The sequence below is a fragment of the Heterodontus francisci genome, chromosome 18 (genome assembly GCF_036365525.1).
Source record: "Heterodontus francisci isolate sHetFra1 chromosome 18, sHetFra1.hap1, whole genome shotgun sequence".
NCBI classification, from domain to species: domain Eukaryota; kingdom Metazoa; phylum Chordata; class Chondrichthyes; order Heterodontiformes; family Heterodontidae; genus Heterodontus; species Heterodontus francisci.
Window position 1 is genome coordinate 43,034,325 of NC_090388.1, and position 12,765 is coordinate 43,047,089.

General features: G+C 42.4%; 1 protein-coding gene across 6 annotated transcripts in view; it reads right to left on the reverse strand.

Moving 5' to 3' along the window:
- LOC137379576 (fatty acyl-CoA reductase 1-like) overlaps positions 1-12,765 on the reverse strand; it is a 220,300-nt gene that overhangs the window by 38,252 nt on the left and 169,283 nt on the right. For all 6 annotated transcript variants that reach the window (XM_068050606.1, XM_068050601.1, XM_068050602.1 and 3 more), the window contains one exon: positions 4,279-4,323. In XM_068050606.1, the coding sequence (XP_067906707.1) occupies positions 4,279-4,323 (45 nt within the window). The remainder of the gene's footprint in view (positions 1-4,278; positions 4,324-12,765) is intronic.

Here is a 12,765-nt window from a genome sequence, read left to right on the forward strand (position 1 = left end):
ACACCATATGCCTTCTTCACAGCCCTATTAACCTGGGTAGCAACCTTCAGGGATTTATGCACCTGGACACCAAGATCTCTCTGTTCATCTACACTACCAAGAATCTTCCCATTAGCCCAGTACTCTGCATTCCTGTTACTCCTTCCAAAGTGAATCACCTCGCACTTTTCCGCATTAAACTCCATTTGCCATCTCTCAGCCCAGCTCTGCAGCCTATCTATGTCCCTCTGTACACTACAACATCCTTCGGCACTATCCACAGCTCCACCAACCTTAGTGTCATCTGCAAATTTACTAACCCACCCTTCTACACCCTCTTCCAGGTCATTTATAAAAATGACAAACAGCAGTAGCCCCAAAACAGATCCTTGCGGTACACCACTAGTAACTAAACTCCAGGATGAACATTTGCCATCAACCACCACCCTCTGTCTTCTTTCACCTAGCCAATTTCTGATCCAAAGCTCGAAATCACCTTCAACCCCATACTTCCATATTTTCTGCAATAGCCTACCATGGGGAACCTTATCAAACGCCTTACTGAAATCCATATACACCACATCCACTGCTTTACCCTCATCCACCTGTTTGGTCACCTTCTCGAAAAACTCAATGTTTGTGAGGCACGACCTACCCGTCACAAAACCGTGCTGACTATCGCTAATGAACTTATTCTTTTCAAGATGATTATAAATCCTGTCTCTTATAACCTTTTCCAACATTTTACCCACAACCGAAGTAAGGCTCACAGGTCTATAATTACCAGGGCTGTCTCTACTCCCCTTCTTGAACAAGGGGACAACATTTGCTATCCTCCAGTCTTCCGGCACTATTCCTGTCGACAATGACGACATAAAGATCAAGGACAAAGGCTCTGCAATCTCCTCCCTAGCTTCCCAGAGAATCCTCGGATAAATCCCATCTGGCCCAGGGGACTTATCTATTTTCACACTTTCCAAAATTGATAACACCTCCTCCTTGTGAACCTCAATGCCATCTAGCCTAGTAGCCTGAATCTCAGTATTCTCCTCGACAACATTTTCTTTCTCTGCTGTAAATACTGACGAAAAATATTCATTTAACACTTCCCCTATCTCCTCTGATTCCACACACAACTTCCCACTACTATCCTTGATTGGCCCTAATCTAACTCTAGTCATTCTTTTATTCCTGATATACCTATAGAAAGCCTTAGGGTTTTCCCTGATCCTATCCGCCAATGACTTCTCGTGTCCTCTCCTTGCTCTTCTTACCTCTCCCTTTAGATTCTTCCTGGCTAGCTTGTAACTCTCAAGCGCCCTAACTGAGCCTTCATGTCTCATCCTAACATAAGCCTTCTTCTTCCTCTTGACAAGCGCTTCAACTTCTTTAGTAAACCACGGCTCCCTCGCTCGACAACTTCCTCCCTGCCTCACAGGTACATACTTATCAAGGACACGCAGTAGCTGCTCTTTGAATAAGCTCCACATTTCGATTGTTCCCATCCCCTGCAGTTTCCTTCCCCATCCTACGCATCCTAAATCTTGCCTAATCGCATCATAATTTCCTTTCCCCCAGCTATAATTCTTGCCCTGCGGTATATACCTGTCCCTGCCCATCGCTAAGGTAAACCTAACCGAATTGTGATCACTATCACCAAAGTGCTCACCTACATCTAAATCTAACACCTGGCCGGGTTCATTACCTAGTACCAAATCCAATGTGGCATCGCCCCTGGTTGGCCTGTCTACATACTGTGTCAGAAAACCCTCCTGCACACACTGGACAAAAACTGACCCATCTAAAGTACTCGAACTATAGTATTTCCAGTCGATATTTGGAAAGTTAAAGTCCCCCATAACAACTACCCTGTTACTCTCGCCCCTGTCGAGAATCATCTTCGCTATCCTTTCCTCTACATCTCTGGAACTATTTGGAGGTCTATAAAAGACTCCCAACAGGGTGACCTCACCTCTCCTGTTTCTAACCTCGGCCCATACTACCTCAGTAGACGAGTCCTCAAACGTCCTTTCTGTCGCTGTAATACTCTCCTTGATGAACAATGCCACACCCCCCCCTCTTTTACCAACTTCTCTGTTCTTACTGAAACATCTAAATCCCGGAACCTGCAACATCCATTCCTGCCCCTGCTCTACCCATGTCTCCGAAATGGCCGCTACATCGAGATCCCAGGTACCAACCCATGCTGCAAGCTCACCCACCTTATTCTGGATGCTCCTGGCGTTGAAGTAGACACACTTTAAACCAGGTTCTTGCTTGCCAGTGCCCTCTTGCGTCCTTGTAACCTTATCCCTGATCTCACTACTCTCAACATCCTGTACACTGGAACTACAATTTAGGGTCCCATCCCCCTGCTGAATTAGTTTAAACCCCCCCAAAGAGCACTAGCAAATCTCCCCCCCAGGATATTGGTACCCCTCTGGTTCAGGTGAAGACCATCCTGTTTGTAGAGGTCCCACCTACCCCAGAAAGAGCCCCCGTTATCCAGGAAACCAAAACCCTCCCTCCTGCACCATCCCTGCAGCCACGTGTTCAACTCCTCTCTCTCCCTATTCCTCGCTTCGCTATCACGTGGCAAGGGCAACAACCCAGAGATAACAACTCTGTTTGTTCTCGCTCTAAGCTTCCACCCTAGCTCCCTGAATTTCTGTCTTAAATCCCCATCTCTCTTCCTACCTATGTCGTTTGTGCCTATGTGGACCACGACTTGGGGCTGCTCCCCCTCCCCCTTAAGGATCCCAAAAACACGATCCGAGACATCACGAACCCTTAGAAAATAGGCGACATGTTTAGATAGAAGATCTGGATCGGCGCAGGCTTGGAGGGCCGAAGGGCCTGTTCCTGTGCTGTAATTTTCTTTGTTCTTTGTTCTAAAAAGCCCATGGGATCGGAGGGAAAGTGGCAAGTTGCAACCAAAATTGGCTCAGTCACTGGAAAGAAAGGATAATGGTTGGCAGGTGTTTATTGTGACTGGAAGGATGTTTCCAGTGGGGTTCTGCAGGGTTCAGTACTTGATTTTTATGATATATATCAATGATTTAGACGTTAATGTAGAGGCATGATTGTGAAGTTTGTAAATGGTACAAAAATTGTCCATGTGCTTGATAGTGAGGAAGAAAGCTGTAGGCAGCAGGAAGATATGAACTGACTGGTCAGGTGGGCAGAAAAGTGGCAAATGGAATTCAATCGAGAGAAGTGTGAGGTAATTCCATTTGGGGAAGGCAAATGAATACACAGTAAATGGTAGGATACTGAGAATTGCAGAGCAACATGTAGAGGTGCACGTGCACATATCTCTGAGAGTAACAGGACAGATAGGTAAGGTGGTTAAGAAGGCATTCAGGATAATTTCCTTTATTAGCTGAGTGGGGGGGGTGCGTGGGGTGTAATGCTAGAACTGTATGAAACGCTAGTTAGGCCACAGGTAGAGTGCTGCATTCAGTTCTGGTCACCAGGTTACAGAAAGGATATGATCGTAGTAGAAAGGGTGCAGAGGAGATTTATGAGGATGTTGCCAGGACTGGAGTATTTTAGTTATGAGGAAAGATTGGATAGGCAGGAGTTGTTTTCTTTGGAACAGAGGAGGCTGAGGGGAGATTTAATTGAGGTGTATAAAATTATGAGCAGCTTAGAGAGATTAATAACGGGGGACATAGATTTAAAGTAATTGGTAGAAGGTTTAGAGGAGAGTTAAGGAGAAATTCTTTCACCCAGAGGGTGGTAGAGGTCTGGAATTCATTGAAAGGATGGCATAGGCAGAATCCCTCATCGTATTTTAAAAATACTTGGATATGCACTTGAAATGCCGACAAGGCTACGGACCAAGACCTGGAAAGTGGAATTAGGCTGGATATGTCTTAAGAAGGTAGAGCAATGTTAATTAGGTGATAGGAAGCATTTTCAACCTCCCGCTAAGCGCTCATGTACAAGGGTGCCGAGAAAAAGCTGGCAGTTGTTTACCCCCAATCCCAAACAACTGGAGGGTCTGTGGGTATCCCACCACAAAGCTGCTCCCCTATTTTTCAGACACTTCTCTTGGTGCTACCCCCTGCTAGGGGGAAGGTCTATGCTGGGGCTACCTGGGACATGACATAACAGAGGCGATCCCAAGGCTGGACAGGTGAAGTGCATGTCAGAAACACTGCTCCTGATTAGCATTTAGGCACAAAAGGGCCAGGAAATTCAGCCCTACTATAAATCTCTTCTGTAAATTCAATAACTTCTGCGAAAGATTTATTTACTTCTAAGAAAACACAAATGAAAAGATATTTTACATACAGCAATGAAAAGCCCACTTGGTCCATTGAAATTATCGATCCAGCCCTATTTAAGTAAAAAAAAGTCAGTTAGTTTTTTCATTCATGACTTTACAGTTTGATTTTACAGTGATCAGCAAGGAGTTCTTTACAGAAAGATTTTCACACTTTATTATATCAGTAACAGAAAAGTCAGATTATACTCTTTCAAACTAAAGCAGTACAGGCAAGAAGAAATCTCCTTTGAGATTCCATTTGCACTCCATTTTGGAACATCAGTTGTAAAAAATTTACAACAAATTGATTCTGCAGATGTGATATTAAAAGAAAGGTGTGAGCATGCTGAAGGCAGTAAAAATATTTCAGTTTTCAAAGGATTAAATGTACAGTACAATTTGTAAATGTGGTTTTAGAAACATTTAAAAGGTTTGCAGATCTCATATAAATATTTATATATCCTCTTCAGCTTCCATCCATATACATTTCTAAGACATTATGAAGACAGAACTAAATCATTTTTTCATTGAAGTGAATGACAGGAACATGATCTAGATTTGGGTACTGGATTGTTCGTGGTTATTAGCAAAAATCATTTTTAAAAACAGTTTTTAGCAAAAGTTGCATGACATTAAAGTTGGACAAAAGATCATATTGCTGCCATTTGATGATATAATAGCTAAGCAATCTGAGTAGAGATACTTTGAGGCCATCTTCAAATAAGGTGTGTCTTATTCCATTTCACAGAATGTGTTAGGCAATGCTGCTCAGGAATATACCTCAACAACCACAAACAATCTCTCACCATTCTCTACCAGAGAACACATATGCTCTGTAACAGAGGAGCTTACATAGTCTGTACTAATTTTAACTCCAAACTTCAACTAACACACTCTTTCCTTGTTGCTAATACTTCTTACTTGCCAGTGTTGCAGAAGTCAAGCAATGTTATATGAGGAAAAATAGTTCTGTGGTTCTGTGCATTTTACTATATATTACATCATAAGTTACAATATGAGAAACTGTGATCAAGGAAGCACAGAAACATGCAGAGAACAAGCCTACAACTTTATATTATTTCAAACAATATTACTACGTTGTATTAAGTACATAAACTATGCAATGGCAAAAGGCCAAAGGTAAGCAAGCAATGCTTCACAATATTCATCCATTCCCACATCTCCACTACTCAACCATTAACATCTGCCCTCCAGAGACACAACACCATCACACCCCACCAGCACCACCCCCCCACCCCCCCCCCCCGCCCCCCCAAGCACAGTAACTAATCTACACCTAGGCCTAGATATTTTTCCAGTTCCTTTTTTGAAGGAATTAATCAGTACACTTGCACTGGTTTTTTTCTGTTCACCCAGTAGCACAAAATATTTTGATTTTGGTTATCAGATTTGGCAATTGAAACCTTCGACACAAATCCAACTCATTGCTTGGTCTGGGATCCCACACATTATACATTTCATTATACGTGTAACAGTTTTGAACCATGGACACATGTCTTATACACCACAAGCTCAACCTGCATTGGTACTTTGCTGTGATTGAAAAGAGATGAGAAAGATAAAAATGTTCTTCAACCTTTCTCAGCATGCTGCTGACAGACTATGCTCAAGCTGAAGCTGCCATCTACCAGGACCTGCAATTACCAATACGAATCAACACCCCTTGTAGCTTCCAGCCAAATCTTTAAGAGATCCTATTGAGCAAAACTGTAATAGCACAGTTAAGGACACACACCACCATATCTCACTGGTTAACTCAGTATCCAAGATAATGAACAAAGCACACTAGGTCCCCATTATAGTCCTCCAATGGTACAACATTATACTATAACATGAATAGAAGCACCATAAATCTTGCAGAATTACCTGGGACACTCCGCAGCCATGCCTTATTTGGCATCCAGCATATCCGAAAGGATCTGGAATGCACTGTCTGAGAGTGTGGTGGAGGCAGATTCAAACGAGGCCTTCAAAAGAGAACTGGATAATTATCTGAAGAGAAAATTTTGAAGGGCTACGGGGAAAAGGCAGGTGAGTGAGACTAGGTGAGTTGTCTTGCAGACAGCCAGCACAGGCTCAATGGGCCGAATAGCTTCCTTCTGTGCTGTAACCACTCTATGATTTTATGAAATGATGGTACTTAATAGATGGGTGACCATGGACATAGCTGTCTCACTACTTTTTTGATATTCAAGATCATTCAGTAGTTTTTAGGCTCATTAACATTCCCTTTTCCTTTCCTAAGTATAGAAAGCACAGCAGCATTCTGGAATGCCAAGAGTATGTGTGCCTCAAACAGAATTCCATTCACTAGCTTTGAGAAGGGGTAGGGCAAACAGTATTCATGCTGAGTTACTAAATGCTGCTGTAGGTGAGGGTGTAAGATCACGGCCAGTGTTCCCTCTAAGCTGCGTGGGTGCACAGATGTGCAACAACTAATCTATACCAAGTGTTACGAATTAGGCGGGAGCAATGCATTGTCAGTTCAGTTCCATCACTCCACAGGTCGCAGCATATTATTAAAGTTTTCCCACTGAACTGGAAAACAACCAAATTAAACACTCTAGTAACCCCCAGAATAAAACATACCAAACCAGGTATCTTTAGACAACAACAAATTAACTATTTATTAAAAACTGAATCTTAAACACTATTAGGATAAACCCTAGTCTAAAGACCTTATAATTTCTTATTTTAACCTAACTCCCCCATTCACACACATACACTCAAAAATCAACAGTTACTCGGTTTTTAAAAAGAATGATGTTTTAAAAAAAATTATCTGTTTCTTAACAATAAATAAATACTAGGTTGCTAGTCTTTGTGGGTTACGTTCCTGATGGGTGAGGTATTCTTGTGTAAAAATAATCAAATTCCACACAAAGTCTCCACACGAATTTGATGGAACAATCCTTTAGTAGATCGGCATTCAAAGCACTTCGGCTGCAGCAGGTGTCAAACAGTTCTTTAAACAAGGAGTATAGCAATGGATCTAAAAACCGACAGTCACTTAGTCAAAACTTCACTGTGAATTCCAGAAAACACCAGTCAAGAGAGATTTCAATCTTGAAGGAAAGACTTCTTGGATTGGAAGTAAAGAAAATTAATTTTGCTACCTCCAGCAATCCTTCAAAGGATTTTTTCCTCCTTAGGCAATTAACATGGCCTGTAGCTCATTGTAGAATTTCTATTGAGAGAAATAGACAGCTCTTTCCTTCAGTAAGCACGCTTCGCTGGTGTCTCTCTAAATTGGTTTTAGCTGGTTATTCCACATAGTTAAATTGAAACATTATACCATGTCACCTTCTCACTCTCCTGCTGATACCTAGGTAACAAATGCAGCTGTGGCACACTGTTCTCAGAAATCTAAAACTTCTCTCTCTGTCTTAAAGGTATTCTGTTTTTAACAGTCTTAAAGGTATACTGTTTCAAACAGAGAAGAAAATAATTCAGTTCTGTGACACTAGCCCTAGATATTTTTCCAGTTCCTTTTTCAAGGAATTAATCAGTACACTTGCATTGTTTCTCCTGTTCACCCAGTAGAGCAAAATATTTTGATTTTGGTTATCAGATTTGGTAATTGAAACCTTCGACACAAATCCAACTCATTGCTTGGTCTGGGATCCCACACATTATACATTTTATTATATGTATAACAGTTTTGAACCATGGAAGAACATGTTTTAGACACATGTCTTATACACCACAAGTTCAAACTGCATTGGAACTTTTCTGTGACTGAAAAGAGATGAGAAAGACAAAAATGTTCTTTATCCTTTCTCAGCATGCTGCTGAAAGACTATGCTCAAGCTGAAGCTGCCATCTACCAGGACCTGCAATTACCAATATGAATCAACAACCCTTGTAAGCTTCATGCATGTATCTTAAAGGGAATTGTGTGCAGCCTGTTTGTTCCCTGCACAGCTGCGCACCCACACAGCTTAGAAGGAACACTGGCCCTGATCCTACACCCTTGTCTAGAGCAGCTTTTAAGAACTCAGCATGAATACCGTTTGCCTTGCCCCTTCTCATTACCATAGTGTGGAGCCTACTGTGGCCACAAAGAGAAGAAAACATCAGAAAAGACAACAAAAAGCCAGGAAGAAGGAAAATTTCAAGATACTGAGGCTTTGTTTAACAATGTAAATTACTCTCATGTTTGAAAACTGACCTCTGTGGCTTCTTGGCTACAGAAAGCATTCTAAAACTTGCTTACAGCCATGGACTGTCACAGATTTTTGGTAGACTTACGAAAAACATCAATTTTGTGATAAACTTGATGAAAGCACCAGAACTCAGTTGGTACCTGCAGACTATTATCATGGAGCAGATAAAGCCAATAGAAGTTAGAAATTATGACAAAGTGCTTAACTCAGGTCTGGAAGTGTTGGAAGGAGCAATTACAGTTTTTTTTGTTAAAGCTACTCACAATGACTGACAAAAATGCAAAAATAAAAGTAAAAATGTTTCTGTGTCTAATTAATATTCAGGGCAGAGTGTTATATGGCACCAAGCAGTTTATTGGTTGCCCACAGAACACAGTCCAGCCAAGATAATGCAGTTAACTTGCTCAATAATGTAACCTCAAGAAAATGGATATAATTGAACAATACCATTTCTTTTTACCTACATTAAGGAGACAGAACAAATGGAAATGTGGATCAATGAACTGGCAATATTAGCAACAAATGTAAGTTTAGTTAATTGTATGAATCTTGGATTAGAAATGGGATCATATATGGATTCAAACTCATAAATGAGAATGAGATTCCTTCCTGCTGCAGACTAAGACTTAACAAAATGACTGCAAACTTACAGGGGTATGATAACACAGTGATTATGTTATTGGACTAGTAAGCTAGATACCTGAGCTGATGATCCAGGAGACATGAGTTCAAATCCCACTATGGCAACTGGGGAATTTAAATTCAATTAATTGAATAAATCTGGAATAAAAAGCCAGCATCAGTGATTTTGACCATGATACTACCGGATTATGGTCAAAACCATTTGGTTCACTGATGTCCTTCAGGGAAGGAAATTTTTCATCATCTGGTTTGGCCTATAAGTGACTTCAGACCCAAAGCAATGTGGTTGACTCTGAAAAAGCCGAGCAAGCTATTCAGCTGTATTCAAGAAGGCAGCCCACCACCACTTTTTCAAGGGCAATTAGGGATGGGTAATAAATGCTGGCCTAGCCAGTGATGGTCACATCCCGTGAATAAATAAAAAAAAATCAGAGATAGGATCATATATGAAATCAAACTCACAAATGAGGGTTAGGTTCCTTTGTGCAGCAGACTAAGACTTAACAAACTTAGCTTAGAATGTAGCGTGTAGAATTTGCTTGGGAATATGCTAAACATTTAAAAGGTTGAGAGCCAGAAAAATAAATTGTATGCAAACAAAGCCACATATTTTAAATATAAGGACTGCAGGAAGCTGGCCTGATAATATACACTATCACCAACATTCTCACTAACCACAAGTATTACTTGTATTACACTGTAACTACGAGTACAAATATTAACTGCAAGTAATTTGGAAACCCAGCCCATCATTGTGTCTTTTGGCATGTTTTACTCCAACTATTTACGTGAGATCTGGATTGTGTCCGGGCTGTGTCCGTCTGCCTCTCATTTCTCTCTTTCATTCATATTCTCTCCAAATCTCCTCCTCATTTCTTTTCCACTCTCATTCCCTTCCTCTCATTATGTCTTTCTTGCTTTCTCTTGTCTCTTTCATTCCTCATTTCCTTTATCCTTGCCTCCATTTATTTGTTCCCTCCCTTTTTTCTCATTTCTTTCTCTTATTTCCCCCATTCCATTTTGATCATTTTATGTGCATTGTGGCCCAGATATGCAATCCTCAGGATCTGCTAGGTTCATGACACTCTGCCAACTAGTAACTGGGTGAGATCAGACACTGTCCATCACAAAGATCTTATGGTAAATCAGCAATGGATCATCCGCTCCATCTGGCAAGACTTCTGCTTCAGGATCCGGTAGTGTACTTAGAATTTGTCCCTATGCCAATAATGACCTTGTTGCTTCCTGTTTGTCTCTCTGCTAACTTGCGATTAAAATCATGGACACATATGGATAAGCACAGAGCTGTATGTCAAGTACACAAGACGCTGACTGGGTATTCCTATATTATGGCCATAGAGAATCGAGCACAGTTCACAATACAAGGTGAGGACCCTGCTTAAGTAGACAGTTTTGTAGCAGGAGCCACCAGTGCAACCTTATAAGTACTCTGGAGAAGCAAAAACTAGGAAGTGAAAAATTGCCTGCCTGCAGTCATTCAGGCAAGAACTACAAAAAATACAATCAGCTTGATCACAGTGTTAAACAAAAAAACAGAAGGCTAATTTTCATACTATAATATTGCAAGTGGAACCTAGGGAACAGCAAGCCACTAAACCTCCTGTCAGAGGCACAGCAAGTGAATTCTCCTCGTTAGAGTCACTACCTCATAGACCAGTCAAGTTTCAGTTTGACTGCAATGCAACCCACAATCTGATCACAGCCAAGCAACTGTAAGATCTGACCAACATCACCTTGAAGAGGCAAATCAGGCGAGAGCCAGCTCACTCCTACATTGCCTTCGTTAAGAAAAGCACCTTCAAACTGGCCTCGGGAGCCAAAGTTAACCACAGCAAGAGTGAGGCCATGTTCTTTGGGAACTGGGCCAACTGATTCTTTTTCCCTTTCACCGTCAAATCAGCCTACCTGAAGGTGCTGGGGATATGGTTCGGAAGGGCCGGGGCGTGCGCCAAACCTGGAAGGAGCGAGTAGCCAGGGTACACCATAAACTAAGCATGTGGGAGCAGCGATCTCTCTCCATTGTGGGTAAGAACCTGGTCATCAGGTGTGAGGAGCTCACGTTGTTGCTGTATGTGGTGCAGGTCTGGCCCATACCCCACTCCTGCGCTGTGGCGGTCATCCGAGCCATTTTCCGCTTTATCTGGAGATCCAAAATAGACCAGGTCTGGAGGGACACCATGTTCAAATCTCTGGATAAGGGCGGAAAAAATGTACCCAAAGTCACTCTCATCCTGATGACCATCTTCGTGAATGGCTGCATCAAGCTGTGCGTAGAGCCCCAGTGAGCTCCTCACACCTGATGACCAGGTTCTTACCCACAATGGAGAGAGATCGTTGCTCCCCCATGCTTAGTTTATGGTGTACCCTGGCTACTCACTCCTTCCAGGTTTGGCGCACCAAGCAAACACCAAGTGTCACTACATGCTGAGGTTCTATCTGTCCCCGGTTTTGTGAAGGGTGGGTCTGGTCACATTGCCGCGTAACGCTCCATCCAGTTGCACCGTGCCTTACCACCTATCCTTCGTGGGAAAGTTTCTGCGGGAAAACACCTTTGACCACCAATCCATCAGGCAGTGGTCTGCACGGAATGTCTTCAAGGCCCTACAGAAAAAGGAGATGGTGGATCCTGTCGGATGATTCCCTGAGCAGACCACCAAAGTCATTTGGCGGAATGTCTCGTCACCAGAACTTTCAAACAAGCACCAAGACATAGCTTGGCTGGTGGTGAGAAGGGCCCTCCCCGTCATGTCCTTCCTGTATGCCCGGAGTCTCACCCCCTCCGCACAGTGTCCTCGAGGTGGCTGTAGTGGGGAAGAGACAGTTGCCCATCTCCTTCTGGAATGTGTCTTTGCAAAGCAGGTGTCGAAAGAGATGCAGTGGTTTTTATCGAGGTTCATCCCAAGCAGCTCTGTAACACAGGAGTCTGTGCTCTATGGGCTGTTCCCAGGGACGCACACCGAGATAAACATCAACTGCTGCTGGAGGACCATCAATTCGGTGAAAGACGCTCTTTGTTCTGCCCGAACCTTGCTGGTCTTCCAGCACAAAGAGTTGTCCACGACTGAGTGTTGCAGACTGGCACATTCCAAGGTCCAGAACTACGTGCTGAGGGACGCACTAAAGCTTGGGGCAGCCGCTGCAAAGGCTCAATGGGGAAAGACCACTGTGTAAGGTCCTCCCGCCAGAGTGAACTGAGGGGCTGGACCCATGGGAAACCCCTCGGGTTGTATACACCAAATATGAGTTTGCTGTAAAATGTACATGGCATGTAAAATGGAATGGAAGGGTTGTGAGGCAACTCACGCCTGTATTGAAGAAAACGGATTTCCTTTGCACTTTTTGGAATGTCAACTTGGTGCTATTTTGAACTATATTGTAATTTTTTTTTTTACAGTTTTTTATGAATAAAGTATATTTTTGGGGAAAAAAAACATTGGCTTCTCCTTAACAATTCTTAACGTCCTATAAAGTGCAAAACCACCAAGGTTTGAACAGTGATCCCATATTCAGAGAAACTCTTTTACCACCTATCTCACACCCTGCATAAGTAAGCAGCTGTGTTTTGACAGATGATCCCTGTCTCACCTCTAGTGACAAAATGGCTTCGATGTCAATGCATCTGTTTCTCTAGATATGATAGCAGGGACTGGTTATGAATGAACT